This window comes from Antechinus flavipes, chromosome 3 (genome assembly GCF_016432865.1).
Source record: "Antechinus flavipes isolate AdamAnt ecotype Samford, QLD, Australia chromosome 3, AdamAnt_v2, whole genome shotgun sequence".
NCBI lineage: Eukaryota > Metazoa > Chordata > Mammalia > Dasyuromorphia > Dasyuridae > Antechinus > Antechinus flavipes.
The window spans coordinates 535,284,440-535,311,154 of NC_067400.1; the positions used below are offsets into that span (position 1 = coordinate 535,284,440).

The 26,715-nt window shown below is 34.0% G+C and overlaps 1 protein-coding gene across 2 annotated transcripts in view; it reads left to right on the plus strand.

Moving 5' to 3' along the window:
* Positions 1 to 26,715, plus strand: part of TMEM135 (transmembrane protein 135) — a 327,016-nt gene that overhangs the window by 49,845 nt on the left and 250,456 nt on the right. For both annotated transcript variants that reach the window (XM_051987292.1, XM_051987293.1), the window contains one exon: positions 16,336 to 16,369. In XM_051987292.1, coding sequence (XP_051843252.1) covers positions 16,336 to 16,369 — 34 coding nt within the window. The remainder of the gene's footprint in view (positions 1 to 16,335; positions 16,370 to 26,715) is intronic.

Here is a 26,715-nt window from a genome sequence, read left to right on the forward strand (position 1 = left end):
GAATGATAGGTAGAATGTTCTCATGATATTACAAGTCTAATCAAGACTATCTTGTTACTGGAACTTCATTAGAAAATCGGCTGTTATATGTTCAGAGAGGCTTCCTGGTTCCCTGAAGCATTACTATTTTCCAGTAGGTAATTATTTTTCCAAGAAATTGATGCACTCTAGCAAAACTAATCAAGTTTAGCAGCTGATCTTATTTGCCTTTTCCCCTTATCTATTTTGTTAATCTTTAATCAATTCATTACTCAGTATCTCTTATAAGTGAAGGACAAAGATGGAAGTTCACAGGTGAGTGGAGCAAAGATAAAAAGCTTAGATCAACTTGATAGCCAAACTTAATTTTTTTTTTTTTGAAAAGAGGTTTAATATTGTTTGCAAAAATGGGTTTGGGGAATCTACAGATTTCGATTTTTTTCATTACCTCAGATACCCCAGAATTTCTTTTGCTTTTTCAACCTGATTTCCTTTTCCCTCCCCGTACCACAGACCCTAGTCTACTTTGTCTTTCTCTGATATTTAATATCAGCTATATTTACATTTGAAGTTAAGTGTATATATATGTATTTTCTATAAGTAGGTAGGACTACCTTTTAAGTACAGATTTATGGTTTATAAGAAAAGTCATTTGCATAAATGTTACAGAATGTGGCTGGTATTCTAGGATCATAGATTTAGAATTGGATGAAATATTAGAGACCATTTAGTCCAACATCTTGGATTTTATACATCGAGAATATAAGACCCAGAGAAGTGAATGATTTGCCCAGGATCCACTAGGGGTAAGTGGCGGAGTGAGGATTGGAAACCAAATTATGCAATTTCAAATTTAGCACTTGTTCCTGTTAAAAAACATGTTTTTCACCTCACTTTTTTGAAGGATTGCTTAAAGTAAAGTACAAGGACGCATAAAAATTTTTTTCCTTCTAATTGAGACTATTAGTCAAATGTTCTGTATCTGTCTTTGTGAATGTAACACATAAAAGGTCCTTATTAACTGCCAGTTGACTGACTGACTTTGTTGCTATCCTAGGAGATTATTATTAATTGATTTGGATTCTATTGTTATGTAAAGTGGATTAGAGCATAACTGTTCATTGTTGTTTTGGAATGGAATGCATCTAGAGAAATTCCTTATGTCTATAGATTGCATTTCTAATGATGGTAGATCTATGTGGACTGCACTATAAAATGCTGTTGGCTCATTATGTATATTAGAAAAATAATTTCTGAGTCTGCCCTATTGGCTCTCTCAAAACCCAGATATCCTTCATAAATAGCCCAGGATTTTGATTACTGATGAAATGTATTCTGGGTGTCTGAACAAACCTTTTTTTTTTTTTTTTTAAAGAAATGTGGGTCATTAATCTAGAGAAGATTAAGTCCTAGAGAAGGGACTTAGAAAGGAGACATGCTTTTCAAATGTTCACATCATACTAAGTTGAGATATTCAAAGGTATTCACCTTTGATAACATAATGTAGTTGTAGGCTAATAATAATTATTACAGTAGTGCCTTAAGGTGTTCAGTGTGCTTTACATATGTCAACTCATTTGATCTGCTATTAAAATAACTAGATTTCAAACTTCTTTGATGACTAGGACTAGGTTCTTATTTTTTTATTTTCTCCAATTCCCTAGTATTTTGTTTTACACTTAAGAAAATTGGAGTAGAAGCTTCTTGAAGGCAGGCAGCTACTATTTCTTTCTTGTCTTTCTGTTTGCCCAGTATATAGTAGTAGGTGCTTAACAAATGCTTGCTTGCTTGATAGAATTATAACAACATCTTGTGGACGTTGAGTTACTCAGGCCAGCAAGAGCTTCATTTTATTATGGTTGTAGCATGTGAATTCAATTTTGGAAATGAGGCCTTTATCAGAACCTTTGACTGTAAAAATGTTTTCCCAGTTTGTTTCCTTTCTAATCTTATCTGCATTAGTTTTCTTTGTACAAAAGCTTTTCAATTTGATATAATCAGAATTTCTATTTTATGATCAATAATGATTTCTAGTTCTTCTTTGGTCACAAATTCCTTCCTTCTGCACAGTTCTGAGAGGTAGACTATCCTATGTTTTTCTAATTTATTTATAATCTCATTCTTTATACCTAGATCATGAACCCATTTTGACCTTATCTTGGTGTAAGTGTGGGTCAATGCCTAGTTTCTGTCATACTAGTTTCCAATTTTCCCAGCAGTTTTTGTCAAATAGTGAGTTCTTATCCTAAAAGCTGAAGTCTTTGGGTTTGTCAAACTTTAGATTGCTATAGTTATTGACTATTTTGTCCTGTGAACCTAATCTATTCCATTGATTAACTAGTCTATTTCTTAGCCAGTACCAAATGGTTTTGATGAGCGTTGCTTTGTAATATAGTTTTAGATCTGGTATAGCTAGGCCACCTTCATTTGATTTTTTTTTTTTCCATTAGAATTTTCCATTGAAATTCTTGACCTTTTGTTCTTTCAGATGAATTTTCTTATTTTTTCTAGTTCAGTAAGAAAGTTTCTTGAGAGTTTGATTGGTATAGCACTAAATAAATAGATTAGGTAGCCTTGTCATCTTTAATATATTCACTTCACCTATTCAAGAGTATTTGATTATTTAGATGTGACTTTATTTGTGTGGAAAGTGTTTTGTAGTTTTGCTTATATAGTTTTTGACTTTCCCTTGGCAGATAGATTCCCAAATATTTTATACTGTTGACGGTTATTTTAAATGCAATTTCTCTTTGTATCTCTTGCTGTTGGATTTTGTTAGTGATATATAAAAATGCTGAGATTTATGTGGATTTATTTTGTATCCTGCAACTTTGTTGAAGTTGTGCATTATTTCAGATAGCTTTTTAGTTGATTCTCTGGGGTTCTATAAGTATAACATCATATCATCTCAAAAGAGTGATAATTTGGTTTCTTCATTACCTACTCTAATTCCTTTGATCTCCTTTTCATTTCTTATTGCCAAAGCTAGCATTTCTAAAACAATATTGAATAGCAACGGTGATAGTGGACAACCTTGCTTCATTTCTGATCTTAATGGGAATGGTTCCACTTTATCCCCATTACATATGATGCTTATTGATGGTTTTAAATAGATGCTACTGATTATTTTAAGGAAAAGTCCATTTATTCCTATACTCTTAAGTATTTTTAATAGGAATGGATGTTGGATTTTATCAAATGCTTTTTCTCCATCTATTGAGATGATCATATGGTTTTTGTTAATTTGGCTATTAATATGGTCAATTATACTAATAGTTTTCCTAATATTGAACCAGCCCTGCATTCATGGTGTATTATCCTGGGGATGATTTTCTGTTGTCTTTTTGCTAATATCTTATTTAAGATTTTAGCATCAATATTCATTAGGGAGATTGGTCTATAATTTTCTTTCTCTGTTTTCAACCTACCTGGTTTAGATATCAGTACCATGTCTGTGTCATAAAAGGAATTTGCTAGGACTCTTTCATCCCCTATTTTTTCAAATAGTTTATAGAGCATTGGAGCTAATTGTTCTTTAAATGTTTGGTAGAATTCACATGTAAATCCATGTTTATATATATTTTAACATTTACAGATTGCTATCTTCATTTTCCTTTTACAGTTGTTGAAATGTTGAAAGTCAGAGAGGTTAAGTATTTTCTCTATGGTCATAAAATAAAGAAGTGTTGGGGAAGGACATGAACTTGAGTTTCCTCGTTCTTTGTACAGTTTTTTCCACTAAAGAACGCTGCCTTTCCAATAGAAAATCACTGAAGATTTTAGTGTGCAGGACTTGGGTATGAATTCAGTTACTGTGGCAAGGAATGAAAGTTAATTTGGAGGGGGAAAAGGAATAGAAGTGAGAAGATTTCTAAGAAAATAATTATAATAATGATCCAGTTGCGTGATAGATAATGACACAGATGTTGACAGAGACTGCCAAAGTAGAATCAGCAGATGTTGATAGATGTTAAAAAAAGGGTGTTGATAGGAATTTAAAAAAAAAAAATCCTTTGGCACTTTTGATTTGCAAGGAAATTCCATGTATTCCAAACTCAACCAAGCAAGCCTTCTGTGCTTTCAGTTGTGCAATGCCAATTAAAATGTTAAGGGCAGAGGAGAGGTTCCTGTTTCATGTAATTACAAAGTAGCTTTCAGCTTATTAGATCTATTTGTTTAATCAAACTAATATTTATTAATTACTAGCATTTATATCATGTTTTCAATGTTTGCAAAATACTTTACAGCTATTTCATTCAACCCTTACAACAGTTCTGGGAGTTAGATGCTAAGTGACTTGCTCTGAGTTACACAGTAACTTTCTGAGGCAGGATTTGACCTCAGATTTTCCTGACTCCAGGGTCCAGTGCTTTATCTATCTACTGTGCCACTAAGTGCTGGGAATACAAAGAAAGGCGAAAGACAGTCCCTCCTTTCAAGAAACTCATATAATTGGGGAGATAACATACAAACAGCTGTACAAATGAGCTATTTATAGCAGCAGTCTCCTGATGTTAAGGTAAGTGGAGAAAACACCGTTCCATTTCATTCCATTGGGTCTCCAACATTGTATTAGGTCTCCGTTTTCCCATTGGAAGAGAAACAGCACTATCTCATTGCATATAAGTCTCCTCTTTTTGCAGTCAAGGAAGAAATGTCATTCCATTCTATTATGCCAATTCTCCTGCCTGGTCTTCTAAAAGAGGAGACTTTTTTGAGTCAGGTCTTGTGTTTTCAGGAAGAGAAGAAACACTATTCCATAGAATTCCAGGCTCCTGCCTAATAGGGAAGAGGAGAAAGACCACCCAGTCTTTAGCCTGATTTCCTGCCTTGGGGAAAATGGAGTAATGACATTTTCTCATCTTGCAGCACTTCCCTTTTTTTAAGTGCTTTAGGCACTAGGAGAACTCTATCCTGAGGCCAAAGCCCCAGGACAGTGAAAACAAACAAAAATTGTTGTTCAATCTTTAACAAACTTCCCATCAGTTCACAGCCTTCCCATTTTAGTGATTCTGAACCCCTAGTTGTCAATATTCAAACTCTGTCTCACACTGCCTAGTCCTCAAACCAGCCACCACAATTTTTCATCTTAAAGCTACCTGGGGCAGCTAGATGGCGCAGTGGATAGAGCACTGGCACTGGATTCAGGAGGACGCAAATTCAGATCCTGCCTCAGACAGTTAACACCAACTAGGTGTGGGACCCTAAGTAAATCACTTAATCCCAATTGTTTGACCAAAAAAAAAAAATTCTCAAACATTTTAAAGCTATCCACCCCTTTCTCTGAGCTCATTGGAATATTTGTTCCATAGGTAATAAACTTATTTTTATCTTTAATGTTTTGCTTTTTCTACTTTTTCCATTTTGGACCCTCCCTGAGATTACGCTTAACTTTTTTTTTTAATATTTTTTTTATAAATTTAAATTTTATTTTATTTAATAATAACTTTGTATTGACAGAATCCATGCCAGGGTAATTTTTTACAATGTTATCCCTTGCACTCGCTTATGTTTCGATTTTGATTATGCTTAATTTGATGACAAAACCTCCCTGGTTTCACTCTTTCTAGTGTAGTTGGACTTTGGTGACATTTTCTTTTTTCTGTACTTCCCCTTTCCCTGAATCTCTCACTAGATGAATTAGGGGAGTTGTAATATACCTTACTATCTGTTAATACTTTTCATAGTCTTCCTTTGTCAGCATCACTGGATAACCTGTCTTTTAAAGTTAACTCAGTGAATGTTGTCGTCTGACCTCTAGGACTTGCCACGTATACTTCTCTCTCTTAGTGTAATGAGTTTAATGCCTGTTTCAGAGTCTTTATCTCCTTGCCAACTCTTGCCCTCATATTAGGGGGCTTCAACATACTTTCACACATGGCTTACTTTTTTCCCATACCTGTGGTACACAAAAAGATGATCATATCTTTGATTTTGCCATTAGCAAACATAGTTTTCATGTTGGTGAACTCTGAAATTCCTTTATTTGGTTACAGTCTCTTGCCATTCGACCTACCATTCTTTGCACTCCTAGACCCTATTCTTCATTCACATTGTGAACTCTATTCCCTCAACCCCTCAGTTCTTTCTCAGGCTATCATGCATGTACTAGCTACTGTCTTCTCTATTCCTCATCCTAACTCTTTAATGAAACAGTTCAACTCTATCTTGTGTTCTTCTTTTGAGTCCCTTGTAAGATTGTATTACTGATCTTTCTTTGTCAAGTCTCAACTTTAAATTACTCCATTCATGTGTCACCTGAAGTCCTACACACATACTGTGGAACAATATTGGAAAAATCATAAAACCCTTCTGACTGAGTCCATTACAAATTTATGTTATGTAAACTCAATCAATTGGAATCTCATTGCTACATGCTAATCCTTTTGTATATCTTTAATGTTTTTCCTGAAAACCAATTCTAAATCTTTTCATCCCTCTTAATCTTGTTATCCCCTCTCTGTTCCCCAACCTTTTCTCATAGTTTATTCTCAAAATTGAGACCATCTGCTAAGGATTGCTTCTCTTCCTCTCATCTCATTTCACTGAGATACCTTTTGTGTCACTATATCCCATTTCACCCATGTCTCTGAAGTAGCTTTTCCCTTTCCTAAGGCAAAACTCATTATATACAAAATTGATCCTATTTCATCCTTTTCCAGCAGATTGCCTCCTCTGTCAGCCCTATTTTCATTTATATTGCGTTTTTTCCTGTCTAGTGACTGCTTCACTGCTTCCTACAAACTCTCATGTCTTCCCATTCTTTAAAAAAGCTCATTTGATCCATCCATCCCCATTAACTATTGTCTCATTTCTCTTATATTTTATGTTGAAATTCCTTTAGCTTTTTACAAAAGGTACTTCCATTTTTTCCCCCACTTCTTCTCTTTATAACTCTTTATTTTTTTGCTTCGGACTTCATCATTCAACAGAAATTCTTCCCTCTAGTGTTACCAACAGCTTAATAATTATCAAATATAATGGTCTTTTCTCCTTCTTAATCACTCTGCCGCCTTTGTTCTTAGTTTTTCTATTGTTATAGAAGATACAATATTCTCCCAGTCCCCCAGCTTTGCCGCCTAGATTCATCCATGTCCCCTCATTCTCTTTCATTCTCTCCATATCCAAAAGCCTATTGATTTTAGCGTTTTAAAAGCTACCTTTTTTTATAGATGGCTTTCTCAGGTTCTTACTCTCAAGGAATTTCTCCACAAAAAGAAGACAAGATAAGGGATGATAGCTTTCAACCTTTCTAAGTGTAGTTGGACTTTCATGACATGGATGGATCAAGTGAGGGTTTTTTGAGGACAGGTTGGACATGGGTACTATCAGACTTAGATCTTTCAATCCTGCCGCAGAAAAGTTTTTATCCTAGAAGATCAATTCAGCCCTAGAATTCATAGTGCAGAAATAGCCTTAGCTCTTGCACCTTTTCTCTATGATTGGATGAGTTCTTTCAATGCCCAGGCTAGCTATTTCTTCTCTCACCTGGCTGCAATGTGTTTTTCTCCAGGACCAAAAAGTCCTCTTCCTCCCCACTCTCCTTTCAGTTTCCTTTTATGTGTTGTTTTCATCCTCCCCTATCAAAATGTAAATTGTTTCAGGATTTTGTAAAAATGTAAATTGTTTCAGGATTTTGTACCTTCTTTCTTTTTGTTTGTGTTTATATTTCAAGCCCTGAGCACTGTGCTTGGTACCTTAGTAAGTAAGCATTTAATATATGCCTATTGACTATTTACTTATATTAGGGAGATAGCATAAAGGCAAGGAGAGATTGAAGATAAATGAGAAAATAAGGATGATAGAGTGAGAGAATAAAGGATCTAATCATATCACTTGTCTTTGTCATAGGATTTGTCTTGGCAAGGAGAAATGCTGCTTCATTACATGTGATGGGTGAAGGCAGAGACAGTAGAAAAATGCATCTGGAAGATAATGAGTTGAGAAAGAGAGAAGAGAAAGCTCTTGGAAAATGACCACAATTTTTTTTAGTGAAATATGAGTCAGTGTTCTCAGCTGAGAGGAGAGGAAGCCATGGAGAGTTTAAAGAGGGATGAAAAGATTTGGAAGAGCTGCTTTGGAAATTGTGAAAGTACATCCTTTAGGGAGGTATAAAAGTGTTGTCAGTTTAGTTAATTGACAAATTTGTAGTGGACAAAGTCAGCATAGTTTTAGAATTTTTCCTGCTTAGTTTGGCAGTAAATGGTTGGGAACAAAGACAGTGACAGGCCAGAGAAGGCTTAAGAGAAGGCTCAATGGAAGGCCGAGACTTTTCAGGGGAAGACCTAAGGGGAAAAGGATAAAAGAAGTACAAGAGATTAAAGAGCAGAGGACTGTGTAGAGTTGAATTGATTCATTTCCAAGATAGGGAACGGAAGAGAGTAGGGATAATGGCCTGAGAAGAATAATGAATTGAGATTGGGAAGTAACATTGTGAATGAAGAGCAGGGGTTGGGATTGCAAGGCAAATGGAGACTATGGTCATAATAAGGGAATTCAGGGTTCATAAACATGGAAGTGGTATGTTCATAGGATATGACAAAATTAAGAATGTTTACAAACTCGTATATGTCTGAGGGGTGGTAGTAGAGTAGAACATTGTAAATTAAGTTGGAACTCAAGGACTTGGGACTTAAGGGGTACTTGAGGGCATATCAGTATGTATGTTGAATATCCATAGCATAAGGATAGCAGTTGAGGAGGAGAAAATTACTATGACTTGGGTACTGAACTCACTGAGGAAAGAAAAGGAGTATATTGAAGGTCTGAAGGCATAGTTTTCAGAATTTTGATTGATTGGTAAATATCTCAAAGAAGAAAAGGTTACTAATTAATGGAGAAGGAAGGAAAACCTGGAAGTCACATTAGAAAGCAAAGAATTCCAGATCTTACCTCCTTGCCCAAGGAGGGGGTAAGGTGAAAGGGAATGAATGAAAGTAACAACCATTGTTGAAGAGGTTAGTTAGTGATGCTGTGTCACCAGGAGGGAGCCAGGTCTTAGTGAGATTAGTGGGAAAGGAAAAGATTTAAGAAGAAAGTAAGTTTATTATCTATAGAGCAAATGTTTCAGAAAGTACAATGCAAGGGGTGGGTAGCTTTAGAATGGGACATTGTCCCTTAAGTTCTCTGGATGCTAGTGTCTTTCTCTGTAAAAGATTACTTTTAAAATTATGTTTTTTGGGGCAGCTAAGTGGTGCAGTAGATATAGCACCAGCCCTGAAGTCAGGAGAACCCAAGTTCAAATCTGGCTTCAGACACATAATTCTTCCTGGCTGTGTGACCCTGGGCAAGTCACTTAACCTCAATTGCTTCAGCAAAAAAAAAAAAAAAAAAATCATGTTTTTTACAGAACAATATCTTGTTGGCATTGGCCTGGAGGCAGAGCCCAGGGTTTGAATTCTAATCTTTGAGATTTTGGGCAAATCATATGGTCTCTCTTAATTGAAATCTCATCTTTAAAATGAGGAATCGGAGTAGATGACATAGATGATGTCAACATTTTCTTCCAACTCTACACAGGTCATAGGAAGCAAAGCTGAAATTCAGGTCCCCTGCTCCTTTCCTGTATATCCTACTCTTTTTTTCTTTTTAAGTATTTCAATAGTGTTATTTTTCCAAATTCATGTAAAGATAGTTTTCAGCATTCATTTTTGTAAGACTTTGTGTTTTCTTTCTCCCTCCCTTATCTTTCCCTTCCCCAAGACAGCAAGTTATTTTAATATAAGTTAAATATATAAAATTCTTTTAAACATAATTCCATATTTGTCATGTTGTACACGAAAAATTAGATCAAAAGGGGAGGAAAAACATGAGAAAGAAAAAAACAAACAAAAAAAAGTGAAAATATTGTGCTTAGATCCATATTCAAAATCCATAGTTTTCTCTCTGGATATGGATGGCATTTTCCATTCTAAGTGTATTGGAATGGCATTGAATCCTGAGATTGTTGAGCAGAGCAAAGTCAGTCATACTTGATCATCACATAATCTTGTTGTTACAGTGTATGATGTTCTTTTGGTTCTGCTTGCTTTACTCAGTATCAGTTCATGTAAATCTTTTCAGGCTTTTTTTTGAAATCAGCCTGCTCATTATTTCTTACAGAACAATAATATTTCATTACATTCATATACAATAACTTATTTAGCCATTCCCCAGCTGATTCCCCTTGCCACTCCCCAAAAGAGCTGTGTACCACACTCTGAAAAGCTAGTTTTGATTGTATTGCTTGCCCAATCATAAGTTTGGAAACAACACTAGGTTTCTTCTGTCTAGGATAAAATACATTCTTTATTTGATAAGTGGTCAAAGGATAGGAACAGGCAGTTTTTCAGTGAAGAAATCGAAACTATATGTAATCATGTTAAAAAAAAAAGATGCTCTAAATCATTACTGATTAGAGAAATGCAAATTTGAAAGACTGAGATCAGATTGACTAAAATGTTTGGTGCCCTTCAATTGGGGAATGACTAAATATGTTGTAGAATATGATTGTGATGGAATACTAATTCCATAATGATATAAGAAATGATGGAACTGATTGATTTTAGAAAAATATGGAAATATTGGAATCTATGAAGGAAAATCCTGTCCACCTCCAGAGAATAACTGACAGATGGAAATATGTACAGTATTGTCTTTCATATGTGTATGTGTGTGTATGTATATAGATGTCATATCTATCTATTTATCTATCTATTCATATTTAATTGTATCCTTTTCTAGCATAGTGAGGGAGGAGAAAGAAATAAAAAGTGTGCAGCAGAGAACAAAAGAAAATTTAGAAGGCACAGAAAAGCTGAGTAGCTTTGAAAACAATGTATAATATTTATTGTAGGGACATTTTAAAAAAGCCCACAGCACTGGGAATAATAATTCCTCCTAGTTTTCACTTGTATCAATCTGTTGTAATATGGGAGCTGCTGGAGTATAGAGGAACCACCTGACAGTGGCTGCTGGAGATCCAATCCAGACCTGCAGAATGGATCTCCTCTTGTGAGAGGATGATACAAGGAGACTGAGAGGCAATTGGTGTTCTCTGACCTCTCTGACTGAAAGGCTGTTGCGTTGTCTGACCTCTCTCCTCTTCCCAGTTTATTTCATTCCAGTCCACCACACCTGTGTCAGCAAAGGCTGCCCTAGCAGCATAGATGCTATCTATGATCCACAGCTGTGGAGGCTTTCTGAGAATTGATCTATTCCTTAACATCAATCATCCATTGTATCAGTCGCCCTTGTAGAGAAGGAGCTTATCATCCCTATCAACTGCTAACCAGTTACCACCCTCAAGGCAGGCAAGTTAGTCTAGCTCAAACTGCAAGACAAATTAAACCACCTAGGGAAAGGGAAGAGATAAGGGAATAAACATTTATAAAGTACTTCCTTTGTGCCAGGCATTGTGCTAAATGTTTTACAAATATTATGTCATTTAATCTTCCCAACAACACTGCAAGGTAGGTGCTATTATTATCTCCATTTTAAGGTTGAGAAAACTGAGGCAAACAGGTTACATACTTTATATCTGAGGTCAAATTTGAACTAGGTCCAGGTCCAGTTCTCTCTATCAGTAGAGCTACTTAATTGCCTTACCACTATCATCTTGACTAGCATCTTCTTTCAGACCTAGATGACCACAGTTCACAACTTTGAGCCTAAGAGCTTTGGGAATGGCTTCATCCCACTTGACTTTGATTATTAACCCAGGCCTCCTCTCAGCCACAACCTAGAGAGGATTAGTACCTGACAGTTTATGTGACTATGGCCACTTCACTGAATTCTCTAGGCTTCCATTTCTTCATCTTTCAGACAAAGAGGTTGAATTTCTAGAATCTTGCTTTAAATTTAAAAATCCTACAAACTTTTAAAAATACTTTAGCATATCTGTGATTGTGATGTTATTGATGTTTTTCTCTTGGAAAATGAATTTAGCCCTTGATAACTGACTTAGAAAGTTTTAAGAACGGTTGTGAGCTGTGCACTGATTTTCTAGCTAGATTAGATGAGTGTCTAGTGATAAATTAGAGACTTACTAGTTTTACATGTTGCAGGCATTCAACATAACTTTTCAACATTTTGCAATTATAATCAATTCATTTTATGATTTTTATGTCTGCAATCTTAAGTGTTACAGTATGAGACAATATAGTACGGTCACACCAGAAGCCCTGAGTTTTCAATTGCTACCTGTTAGCTGTTTGATATTAGGCCAGTAAGTTCACATCTTTCAACCTTCATGATCCTTTATAAAATGGGGGGATAGCAATTTAGTACCTAGTCGACAGCACTGGTGTGAGTTACACATGGGACAGTGTTTATTGTTTTTTTTTTTTTTTTAAATTTTAAATTAATTAATTAATTTTAATAATTATAACTTTTTATTGACAGAGCTCATGCCTGGGTAATTTTTTACAACATTATCCTTTGCACTCACTTCTGTTCCGATTTTTCCCTTCCCTCCCTCTACCCCCTCCTCCAGATGGCAAGCAGTCCTATATATGTTAAATATGTCACAATATATCCTAGATACAATATATGTGTGCAGAACTGAACAGTTCTCTTGTTGCACAGGAAGAATTGGGTTCAGAAAATAAAAATAACCTAGGAAGAAAAACCAAAATGCAGACAGTTTACATTCATTTCCCAGTGTTCTTTCTTTGGATGTAGCTGCTTCTGTCCATCACTGATCAATTGAAATGGAGTTAGATCTTCTCTTTGTCGAAGAAATCCACTTCCATCAGAATACATCCTCATACATTATCATTGTTGAAGTATATAATGATTTCCTGGTTCTGCTCATTTCACTTAGCATCAGTTCATGTAAGTCTCTCCAAGTCTCTCTGTATTCATCCTGCTGGTCATTTCTTACAGAACAATAATATTCCATAACATTCATATACAACAGTTTATCCAACCATTCTCCAATTGATGGGCATCCATTCATTTTCCAGTTTCTAGACACTACAAACAGGGTCGCCACAAACATGTTGGCACATACAAGTCTCTTTCCCTTCTTTATTATCTCTTTGGGGTATAAGCTCAGTAGAAACACGGCTGGATCAAAGGGTTTGCAGAGTTTGATAACTTTTTGGGCATAATTCCCGATTGCTCTCCACAATGGTTGGATTCATTTGACAGTGTTTATTGTTTTGTAAAATCTGAATACATGTAAGTTTTTATTATAAACTTCACAATTCTGAAAGCATGAGAAGTCTCTGAAAGATGATGGATTTCATTAATTTTCAGTTGTTTGTGAAGCTAACATTGTATATATTTTGATACTATATATACCAAATTTAAATGTACTAAAACCACTTAATAGCAAGGATTCTTTTTTGTTTGACTTCATTTTTGAGGGTTGAACTTTTAGATAGGAGGAATAGCAAAATATTAGGTATAAAATTAGGGTAGTGGGACAAATGTTTTTTAATTAACATAATTCATTTGCTTTCCTTAGTTTGAGATATAGAGTAGTATATCATGTAGGCCAATTTCTAGAGTTAATATTTAGAGCAGAGGTGGCAAGTTTCCAAAATTCTTCTTAGTAATAATTCTGAATCAGATTAAAATACAATTGGGAAATGTTTAATAAAACAAATTGAAATTCAGCAAAAATTAGATAATGCTAATTTGCGGTTTTCTAAGTCTAACATACACAGTATGGGCATCCATTTCTTTTTGAGTTTGAAACTACTGGTCTAGTTTGTTTCCAGGTTTGATTTATTAAGATCACTATTGGAATCAACTGAATTTTTTTTTTAATATGTGCATGTTATTCCTGGATATGATTTTAAAAATTAGTTCATTGATTTATAGTGTGAAATGAATCTGACTGCTATCAGTACTGATTAAGCATGACTTTTTATTATATTGTCATTTTCATGTATCAGTGAAATAAATTCAATTAACAGTGCATTGGTCAGACAGAGATTTTTATTTCTCCCACATCTGAAGATTTTTGAAAATTATGCCTACTATTTAATTGTCAGAATATATGTTATAATTCTGTGAAGCCCTGTTTACAGTGTAGTATCAAATAGTAGTATGGACAAAATTTTATATAGATAAAGTATCTCAGTTATATTATGGTGGTGATTTTTTTTCAAAAATAAATTTATTTTTATCATCTACATTTACTACTGTATTCCTCCCCAGAAAGTCATCCTTTTTAGTAAAGTAAAGAGTTAACAAAAAAGGAAAAAAGTTTAGCAAAACTAATTATCATCATGAAGTCTGATGCTTTATTCAGTGTTTCAGACCTGTGGTCCTCACCTATGAGAAAGAGTTGAAAGTGGGGAATTATCTCTTGAAGCCACATTTCTTCATAATTTCACTGAATTCAATTTTGATTGTTTTGTTATTATTTTTCTTTCCATTTATATTGTTTCATTCATTGTATATATATTATATATTAGAGGTGCCTAAAAGAGTCTTTTACTTGGCGTCACACAGTGACTAAATATATCTTAAAGTGCCCACTATGTGCCAGGCACTTTGCAAAGTGCTGTGATTTAAAGAAAGGCAAAAGACAATCCCTGTATTGAGCAGCTCAATCAAATGTGGGAAACAATGTGTTAAATAATCATGTACAGACAAGCTGAACACAGGATAAATAGAAAGTCATCAATGGAAAGAAGGTGCTAGAATTAAGAGTATTTGGGAAAGGTTTCTTATAGAAAGTGGAATTTTATTTGGAACTTGAAGGAAGTCCTGAAAGCTTGAGGTCAAATTTAGCCTTCCTGTATTATTTTTTAAAAAAATTTTAAATTAATTAATTAATTTATTTTAATAATTATAACTTTTTATTGACAGAGCTCATGCCTGGGTAATTTTTTATTTTATTTATTAATTGACTTCTTCTCTCTCTTCCTCAGTTCCTTCATCTTCAAAATGGGAATAATATCACTTACCACTCAGCATTATTGTGAAGATCAAATGAAATAATTCATTTCCAAATGAAAATTTGGAAACTTTGGAAATAATATTATTAATAGTACTTAATATTATCATCATTGTTGTGTTTTTGGTTCTACTTACTTTACTTTGCATTTCTTCATATAAGTCTTATCTGTTTCTCTGAATTATTTCTTACAGCACAGTAATATTTTATTATGTTCACATACCATAGTTTGTTCTCTTTCCATTTATGAGATTCTACTTTGTTTCTAATTAATGGCTATTCTAAAAAGTGCTACTACAAGTAATACATTTTGGTATAATGTAGGTTTTTTTTTTTTTTTTTTTTTTGTCATTGACCTATTTGGAATTTATGCCTATTAGTGGAGACCCTGGGTCAAAGAATTGAGACTTTTAAAGTCATTTTCATTGTATAATGGTTGTCTAATTGGTAGATTTTCTATTGCATTAGTGTGCCATGTTTATAAAAATGTAAAGGATGGTGACTTAAACTCATTTAAATTCCTATTAGTTATTTACAGAATTCTCAGATTCAGAAATGATATAGGTATTTTAGTAATTCAGAATACACACACATGGGCGCATACACACATACCTACATATCTACAACCTACCTACACATACATACACATACACACACACACACACAGAGAAAATGAAGGCTTGCTTTAGTCTTTTCCATAGTTGCCTTTATTTGAGCTAAGGAATTTCTTTGAAGGGGTTATAATATTATAACTCTTGTGTTTTCACAGGACTTTCCTTTTCACCTAAAACATTTATTATATTTCTATGTACTGAGAGGTCAAGCAACAGCAGTGACTTATATTTAATCTGTGTAGCTGTGATATTTACTTAGTTACAGAGATTTTAGTTGAATGTGAAAATCAGAATGATTAAATGAATGTTTAATGTAGAGTCTCTGTATAATAGATTTCTGAGTTAAAATATTTTATTTTTTAATACATTTACATACTGAATAAGTTGTTTTTACTCTGAGTTTTTGGACAAGGAATAAGTTATTTGACTTTTTCTCAAATTTTGTAACTCCTAGAATAAATATATACCAAGAACAAATTTGATGTTATTCCCTGCAGCATTTTATTTTATTTTCATTTTTTTCAGCATTTTAATTAGCATGATTGATTGCTTAAGTACTTTTCATTAGTAAAGGTTCTTTTTAGTTAATTTTTCAGAATTCATATGAATAACTGCTAAATACAATTTATTTAAAAATCCTTTAAATCTTATTGTAAGAGTCCAAAATCAGTACTACTAACAATTTAACTTTTTTGGCAGTCAAAATATTTATTCAAGCACAAGTTGTTAATTTTGAATAGTTGAAATAAGTTTGAAATATATATTAATGTGAAATCAGATTTCTGGATACTGAATCTTACTGTCCCTCTCTCTCTCTCTCTCTCTCTCTCTCTTTTAATATACTTACAGGAGAGGTCTGCTAACAATTTATATGGCCAACTTGGTAAGTAATCTTCAGTAAGGCTGCTGCAGGTGATCAATTTTTAAAAATCTACCTTACTTGGTTAAAAAGTCTCACCTAAATCTTACAGCATTTTCTATTTTTGCTTTCACTTATTTTGCTTTGAAAAATCCTCTTGATTTAATTTGTTTTGGTCTATATTTGATTTTCTAGACTTAATGGAGAGGGCTGAGTTTTTTGATGGGTTTATTTTATATCCCCAAACACTTATATTTTGGCAATTATATCTTAGACATGTTTAATAGCTATAATCTATTGGAGGTGCAAATTGAAATTCTGCAGTTTTATCTGTCTAGCATATATTGTTGAGCTAATATACTAAAAAATATTAGTCAATGACAAACTTTGCATTGAAAGCCTTTTAAAGCTATTTTTACAAGGCTTATATGAATTCTAAAATTAAATTGCTGGTAAGACAAGTTAAGCAATACTATATTGACCTTTGGCTGGTTAATATTCCCTAATTGGATACTATAGTGAATGAGCACGATATTAATAAACTTTTTTTTTAAGGACTTTATTAAGCCCTATGGTCAGGTAGTTGAGAAAAATATGAAGGGATAATGTTGCTGAGAATTTTAATAAAAACCTCTGAAATCAACCAGAGATTCTATTGAAAAATATTTTATGAATCAGAAGTGAAGTCACTAGAGGGACCGTTATTGAAAATGTATGCTAAAATTAGGAACTGATTATAATTTATTAGTTAATACTTGAATATTCTACACAAGAGATTATTATAGTCACCAGTGCTAGAAATCACATATAACTAAAAATCCTTTCCTAAACTATTTTGTCTTATATATATTGTAATCCAAAGGCATTTTAAAAATGCTAAATAATGCTGTTTCATATAGTCTCAAAACTATGGTGGAAAGTAAAGTGTATTATAAGAATGGTATAGATTTACATAGCATGTGAAGTGCTTATGTATCATATCTTTTTCCCCCCCCCTAAGGCAATTGGGGTTCAGTGACTCGCCCAAGGTCACACAGTTAGGAAATGTTAAGTGTCTGAGGTCAGATTTGAACTCAGGTCCTCCTGATTTCAAAGCTGGTGCTTTATCTACTGCACTAACTAGCTGCCCCTATATATCATATCCTACTTGATTTTTGCAGCTCTGTAAAATAGTCAAGAGGCAAGTATTAGTTGAATAAACTGAAGTTCATCAAAATGAAATGCGACGTCAGACAGCTAGCTAGTAAATAGGGATATACTTACAGAAAAATACTTTTTCTCTTAGAGACATTTTATCAGTTGTAGATAAGCATCAATAGTTTTGGGCAGTTATTGCTTTATAGATACAGTCGAAAAAAGTTATAGGTGAATGGAAAAAAGCTAATGGGAAATATGAAAAAGATTAAACTACATAGTAAGATGTAAATGATCACTTGACTTTGAATTATCTGTTAGATCTAATAGTTTAAATAGGATGAATCACTTATGGACAAGAATTTTAGCTGATGGAATTAGAATTGTAAAATTATGATGTGGGAACAAAACCTAGAAATATTCTAATTCAATCTTATCATATTACATGAGAAAACAGATCTAGAGAACTTAAATGACTTTAATCAGTGCCTTGAAATTTAGATGACCTGCCTCTTCATTCATTGATTTGTTCATCATGTCCATCATGAAAGAATTTTGATGTCAGAATAGTCCAACGGCCTAGAAGCATATATTATTAGTCCTAAGAGAAATTTTTTATCATTGGCACTGTAGGTCAATGACTATTGGATGGGGCAGTTGAAGGTGGGCAGAATGGTGAGACTTGAGAAAGTCAGTGAAAACAGGGCCTGCTGAGTAGAATGAATGCAGTGGTAGAAACATCAAGGAAATTTTGACAATTGATTGCATTTTCTGAGAAGTATGGCAACCAAGATTAGTTGGAAGTTTCAATGGGTATTTCAGTGGAGAGTAACAATGAGCAATAGGGGAGTATTCTGGCAGACATGTGAAATATGTTGTCAGTGTGGTTGCCTATTAGATACTATCCCAAGATGAAATCATGGCTAAATTAAACTCTCCTGAAGATCACCTTTTACAGGTGTATAAGAAAGCTATTGAAATGTGCTTTGGTGTTTGTTTCCTTAAAATGTCACTTCTTTAAGTACTTAATATTTGCTGTAATAAACTCATAGTTTTAAATTAAAAAAAAAGATAAAATATGGCAAATATATTTCACAGGAGACCCATTTAATCCAGAAGGCTACAAATAGATAAAAAATAAAAGGATTTCAAATTTGCCTTGTGTTATACCTACATTAGGCAAAGCACTATTGAAAAGGCATGAAATTTTATTTGTTTTTAAATGGAGCATTTATGATTATGAACTGAATCTCAAAGCATTTGCCTTGTAATTTGGGCCATATTTATCAAGGGGATTTATTCCATGCTTTGATGACAGTGTGTTTTGATTACAAGAAAAATAAGTGAGATAAAATTCTTCAATCTGAATTATTAAGCTAAAGTTATAATCTAATGATAAATGTCTATCAGTTAATTTGTCAATTAGTAAACATTTGTTAAATATCTACCATGTGCCAGGCATTGTGGGACTTAAAGAAAGGCAAAAAACAGTTCCTGCCTAAGTCTCTAATCTGGTGGGAAAAACACGCGAATAACTACATACAAACAAATTATATGTAGGATTAATAAGAAATAATAACCATAGAGAAGGCATTTGAATTAAAAGAAATTAGGAAAGACTTCCTGTAGAAAATTGAATTTCAACTGGCACTTGAAAAAGTAAGTACTAGGGAAGCCAAGAGTCAGAGAATAGGAGAGAGATTTCCCAGGTATGGGGGATAGTTAAAATACCCAGAGTTGGCAGATAGAGTGTCTTGTGTGAGGAGGAACAAGGAGATGGTGCCATTGAGTTGAAGTATACATGGAGAGAGGTAAGTGAAAGAAAACCAGAAAGTTGAGGGGAGGGGTTAAGTTATTAAAGGCTTTGAATATCAAACAGAAGATTGTATTTAATCCTAAAAGTAATAGAGAACCACCAGAGTTTATTGAATATAATTGTACCTGCACTTTGGGCAAGTTACTTTAATGACTGAGGAAAAGATGGACTAGAGTGGAGAAAGACTTTGGCCATGCAGAACAGCCAACAGGCTCTTGTGGTTGACTAGGCATGAGGAAGTATGAGTCTGTATCAGGGTGGTGACAGTATCAGTGGGAGACAGTAGCAAGAGAGGTGGGTTATATTTGAGAGTTGTTCAAACCTGAAATTCATAGGCATTGGCAATAGATAGGATATGGAGAAAGGATATGGACTTACTATGATATTGAAGATGATTTTGCTTTTGTAGGATCTAGGAGGAGGAGGAGGAGGATGCCCCTGATAGTAAGAGGATAATTTGGAAGTGGGAGAGGGTTTGAGAGAAGAAGATAATGGATTCAGTTTTGGACATGTTGAGTTTAAGATAACTATATTGCATCCAATTTGAGATGTCTAATGGACACTTGGAGAAGCTAAGCTGAAATTCAGCAGAGAACTAGGGCTGGTCAAACTGATCATAAAGATGATAAATATATGGAGCTCATGATATTACTGAATGAAATAGTAAAAAAGGAGAAAAGAAGATGGTTAAGAATAGAGCTTTGTGGGACATTTACTTTAGTGGAAATCTGTTTGAAGAGCCAGCAAAGGAAATTGAGAAGGAGTAGTTGGATAGGTAGGAGAGCCAGGAGATAGTGGTATCCCAAAAACTTAGAAGAGAGTATCAAGGAATAGAGAGCAAGCAACACCATCTGAGACCACAGAGAAATCAAGAAATGATGATGATTGAGAAAAGGTAATTAGATTTGATAATTAAGAAATGATGGATAGTTTTGGAGAGGGTAGTTTTTGTTGAACCCAGACAATAGAGAATCAAGGAGAGAGTGAGAGAAGAGGAAATAGAGGCACCTTTTATAGATAATGTTTAACCACAAAAGGCAAGAGAGAGATGGATCAAGTTAGTGGGTATGGAAAGATCAAATGAATAGTATTTTTTTTTTTTTTTTTCTGAATGAAGGAGCCATTGGCTTATTTGTAGGCAGTTGGGAAGAAGCCAGTGGCCAGGGAAAGATTCATGATAAATTAGAAAATGGGAATGATAGAAATAAGGGCAATCTACTGGAGGCAACAGATACAGAGGAACAGAAATATCAGAATATAAAATAGACTGTAAGGTATATAAAGAATCCTTGACCTAGAGTCAGGAGAGACTTGTGTTTGATTTCATGTATAAAAGGGGAATGATAATATAGGTCAGGGGTCCTCAAACTTTTTAAATAGGGGGCCAGTTCACTGTCCCTCAGACTGTTGGAGGGCCAGACTATAGTAAAAACAAAAGCTTTGTTTTATGGGCCTTTAAATAAAGAAACTTCATAGCCATGGGTAAGGGGGATAAATGTCCTCAGCTGTCGCATCTGACCCGTGGGCCGTAGTTTGAGGACCCCTGATATAGGTAATACCTTCCTCACAGCATAATACAGTATATACCTTTGCTTTAATAGATTGATTTTTTAAAAAAGTCTTTTGACACTAGTGAAAACATTCTTTTTTTTAAAAAAAATTATTATTTTTTAAAATAACTTTTTATTGACAGAACCCATGCCAGGGTAATTTTTTACAACATTATCCCTTGCACTCACTTCTGTTCCGATTTTTCCCCACCCTCCCTCCACTCTCTCCCCCAGATGGCAGGCAGTCCTATACATGTTAAATAGGTTATAGTATGTCCTAGATACAATATATGTGTGCAGAACTGAACAGTTCTCTTGTTGCACGGGGAGAATTGGATTCAGAAGGTATAAATAACCTGGGAAGAAAAACAAAAATGCCAGCAGTTTATATTTATTTCCCAGTGTTCTTTCTTTGGGTGTAGCTGCTTCTGTCCATCCTTCATCAATTGAAACTGAGTTAGATCTCTTTGTTGAAGAAATCCACTTCCATCAGAATACATCCTCATACAGTATCGTTGTTGAGGTATATAATGATCTCCTGGTTCTGCTCATTTCATTTAGCATCAGTTCATGTAAATCTCGCCAGTCCTCTCTGTATTCATCCTGCTGGTCATTTCTTACAGAACAATAGTATTCTATAACGTTCATATACCACAATTTACTCAACCATTCTCCAATTGATGGGCACCATTCATTTTCCAGTTTCTAGCCATTACAAACAGGGCTGCCACAAACATTTTGGCACATATAGGTCTCTTTCCCTTCTTTAGTATCTCTTTGGTGTATGAGCCCAGTAGAAACACTGCTGGATCAAAGGGTATGCACAGTTGGATAACTTTTTGAGCATAGTTCCAAATTGCTCTCCAGAATGGCTTGATGTGTTCACAATTCCACCAACAATGTATCAGTGTCCCTGTAGTGAAAACATTCTCAACAGGTAATGTTCAGTTTTCCTTGGCGCTATTTTGGTTGCATACTTTAAAAAAAGTTTACTATATTTCTATTATCCTGTTAATTTGCTTTTGATTTTAAAATTACCCATATTAGTAACCTGTTATATATTAGCTGTTGAAATCTATTCAGTTTCATTCCTTTGTGATATTCAGTATTAATCGTAAGTACTGCTAGTTTTCTTCTGAATGAAAAATTTGTTATAAAAAGATACCAAATTTCCGAATAGCCTACCTACCTTTGTTTTCTTCTGTTTCTTGAACCTATGCTATCTTTTCCCTGGAAAGTGAAAGAAAATGCTAACTAAAAGTGAAAGCATTTTATTCCAGTTAGGCCTAGGACACATTCTAAATTTTTATGAGGCCATTTCTTGAAGATATCGAGATTCCCTATAATTAATGTATAATAGAGGAAAATAAGTATTATTTTATATTTTTATCATCAACTTTATCATTAATAGCAATAAAAATTTATTGCTTCTTTACTTTGTAAAAAATACTGGGTAGAAAGTGCTGCAAGACAATCCTTTGAAATAGCAAGGAATTAATAATCTGGGAGTTAAGATACGAGGGAGGGGGAGGTGTGTAAATATGTGTGTATGTGTTTATAAAGATAACTAATAATATAGGATTGGTTAAGGTAAGGACCAAATGAATGGTATTGGCAATAAGTGTTTTAAGAATTCAGAGGAAACAGATTACTGTGGGCTAAGGCATTTGGAAAAAGTATTGTAAAGAATATAGGATTTGAAGGGCAGAAGAATTGTTCAGCAGTGGATTTCATTTGTGGTGCCTTTTTCTATTCCCTTCAAGATTCAGCTCAAGAGCAACCTACTACACAAAGCTTTTCCTGATGTCTCCCACTTGATAGTGCTTTTTTTAATGCTTGAAGTTATTTTGTATATTTTTTTATATGACTTAATTGTGTGTATCTTTTCTCTCTGATAGTATATAATCTCCTTGAAGGCCGGATTGTTTCATTTTTGCTTTAACACAATTTTTTAACTTAATGCAATTTATGATATATAGTATTTAATAACTACTTGTTGAATTGAATTAATGATGTATCATTTTATTTTTTGTTTATGATATCTTGTATTTACCTATTGGACTAAAGTAAGAATGAGAAAGTGGGGAGGGGGGTTTCATGAATGAGATGGATTTGGGTAACTGGGAGACTGGGACTTGAGAATAATTACTATGAGATTCTTTTTTTTTCTCATGAGTAAAGATTATTTTGCCAGGCTCCTTAAATTTTTTATCTAATTCATGAATATTAAGAGGTCTTAACTGCTAACTACTGTAATAACTTTCAGTTATTATATTGATAACTTGCATTCTCAAGTAAGATTATTAGCTAGTTTTTAAAATCTAATAGCAAGAATTTTCCTAAGGAGCCAAATGAAACAGGCTATACTAATAGCTGTTATCTTTATTAACTTTGCTCAGGGCTATTATCATTTATCATATGTCGTTTATATTATTTTGGAAAAATGAACAGATGTAAAATTATACTGTTTCAGACTCAGAATTGGTAGGGATTTGGCTATTAAAAAATGAGTAAAAGACTTTGGAGAAAAGGTAAAAAAACCAAGACTTAAATGTTTTCCTTGGCTCTTGCCAAATGCCTAGCCCTAAAGTGGTAGAAGGAGTTTCCTATGGCTAACATGTCAAAGCCAATTAATTCACCACAAGAATACCACCTGCCAGCATTGAACTTTGTTACTTTATGATTTGAAAGTGAAGACATAAGCAAAGTTTTAGTTCATATGACTTTTCATTTAAAAATCACCTGGAAAGATTTATTTTGCTGGTCATAATAATAACCCAAGGTTTTTAGTCTTTCAAAGTCAATTACAAACTGCTACTAGTTACCTAGAATTTGTTGTCAAATATTATGTTAATCAAATGATTGCTAAAATTATGTTTAGAACAATTACGAGAAATAGTACTTTAAGACATCTTTGTATCCTGTCTGAGTCTCTGCGTGAGAAACCATGTATTCCAATATTTCCATATTTCTATCTATATAGTATTTTATTCAACTGTTTTATATACCACTTTCCAAGTGGTATATCTGTTATTAAATTCTACATGTATATAATATTTCAAACATTTTTGCCATTGTAAAAATGATACATGTCTGTTTAAGCCAATCTGTATTTGATTTTTAAAATACTAAATATGAAAATGTTCATCAAATGCTATATTTTCTTACAATGTCACATTTGAGTTCATCAGTTATTTATTTTGTTTTTGCTTAGCATTTTCTAGGCCCTCTTGAAGATGTAGAAGAAATTCAGAATTTATTTGGGAGATAAAGCAGAGAAATATGAACCAATTTAAATAACAAAACCATTCACTTTATGATGAGGTGCTGAAAAGAGTGTTGTAGATTTTGGAGAAAGCTGATTGTGGAGAAGAGAGAGCTTTGGTTTTGAGTCAGAAATAAGAATTTCAGCCCTATTTCTGATGCTTGCTACTTGTGTGACCATAAATGGACACACAGATAGACACATTGAATCTCAATACGCTTTTGTTTTCTTCATTTTCAAAATGGAGGAATTGTACTAAAATAATTCCAATAGTCCTGTAATTTTACTAATTCAGAATAGAGAAAATATCTTGGAAGGTTCTGTGGAAGAGGTGGAAATTGAGCTGAAGCTCTGATGAATGAAGAAGACTTTTTGTCATAAGAAAAAAGAAAGTTGTTTATATAAAGAGAAATAGTACACTGCCTGGTATGTAGTAGGTTTTAAAAGTACTATTGAAAATCCAAAATGAATGCGATTTAAGGGTGTCAGAGTTGTACAAAGTTGTGTGCCTCACTCTCTCTCTCAGTGTCATCAGAGTCCAGTGAGAAAACAAAAGTCAGGGCAGTGGTAATGGCCTGGGCTGTAGCAGATGACCTTGGCATATCTGACCAAATCCTAAGCTCTCTGTAGCACCTGCTTCCTTCATGGCCATTGGCATAAATTGTTTTCATTCACCCATTCCACAGAGATCTTCCCATGCTTGAAGTAGACATCCCCCTAACTGACTGATGGATTTAAAGCCTGTCTAGTTAATCTCAACCTGGTTTGGCCTGTCTGCCGAGATGATTTTGCTAGGGTGTGGCTGCTGTGAATATTACAGCTTCTTATTATTGATTGAATAAAGCAGGTCCTATTAGGTGCTTTTGCTCAGTATATCTCTTTTTCCCCTGTCCCCTCTGAAATGTACTACCTTCTCAACTCTTTTTTTTTTTTTTTTCTCAGAATTCTTAGCTTCTTTCAGGGAACAGTTTAGTTGCTACTTCTTTAGGGAAAATGTACTTGTTCCCATAGTTGTTGGTGCTCTTTTGTTATACTTTGTTTTCTCTTCTACATATTATATCTTCTAGAATTTAAGATAGAGGGTGTTTTTTTCATTTTCTTTTTCTTGTCTTTTCTTTTTCTCTCTTCTTCCATCCCTTTCTCTTCCCTTCCCCCACCTCTTTCCCTCCCTCCCTCCTTGTCTCCTCCTCTTTCTCCTTGCCTTCTTTTCTCTGTCCCTTTCTCTTTTCCTCTCTTCCTTCGTTCTTCCTTCTTTTCCTTCCCTTTTTGTATCTCCTGCCATCTTGCAAAGTATCATGTTAGTGTCATATAGTTAATGAGTGTTCATTGAAAAAATTAATGCTAAGAAAGACAGTGATAAAGATATCATCTTGTAGAATGATCTGCATTGCTTAGAACAGTGCCTGATACATAGTAGGTGCTTAATATTTATTAACTTATTGACTGACCTGCATCGAAGGAAGGCACTTCTTTGATTTAGAGAAGAGCTATATAAGTACCTTGTGACCTGAGTTCAGAGAGAAAACTTAGAAGCAGGCTTTCTCTTTTTCTTTTATTTCCCTCCCTGCAACCCCAGGCTTTTTCCTTAAAAAAATTTTTTTTTATTGCTATACAGTTAAAAAAAATTTTTTTTTATTGCTATACAGTTAAAAAAATTTTTTTCCCACTGTATCTCTCTTCCCCTCCTTCCCTTCCCCTCTTTCCCTCCCCCTCCCCTCAGTAAAGCATTCCTTATAATAAAAAATGTTTGTAGAAAAGAAAAAATTGGCTAATATGTCAAAAAAAGTCTTCTCATTTGGAGTGATCCATATCCATTGTTTCCCACCTCTGAACAGAAGTGGGGGGAATGGAGTGAGATATTTTTTCATATCTCTTTTTTAAAGCAAAATTTGGTGGTTAGTGCATTTAAATCGGTTAAATCAGCAAATCTTTATTAAGTTCATACTATGTTCCAGGCACTATGCTAAGTCCTGGCAATTAAAATAAAAGTAAAAAGACAGTTTTTGTCCTCAAGGAACTGAACATTTTAATGGGAGAGTCATAATATGAACAACTATGTTGAACTTGACATTCAGTTTCGATAATCATTTTTTATTTTCACTTTTTTTTCTTATCCTGCTTATTTGCCATTTTGTCTTCCCATGATTTTTGGTATTTATAATATTAATCATTTCTTTTAGTATAAGTCAAGTTGAAAAATATTTAATATGTGCTTCCTATGTGTCAGGCACTGTGCTAAGCACTGGGGATACAAAGATAGCTCCTCTTTCCTTTCAAAAAAGTTCCTTCTCTCAAAAACCTTTTAACTCTAATTAAGGAGACACCATGCAAACAGCTAAGTACATATAAGATATGCAGTGTAAATAGAAGACAACAATACTGTTCCACTTTATCGTACCCCAATTTTTGAGGACCTACTTTGTTCTAATGTTTTGCTACTATAAAAAGTGCTTCTGTAATTATTTTCTTATCTCAGATCTTTTAATACTCACATAATTACAAATTGCTTTTCAGAATCATGGGGCCAATACAAGCTCCATCATTATTGTATTAATGTATCTAGAATTCTTAAACAATTTCCATATTGACTGTTCTTATTTTTGCA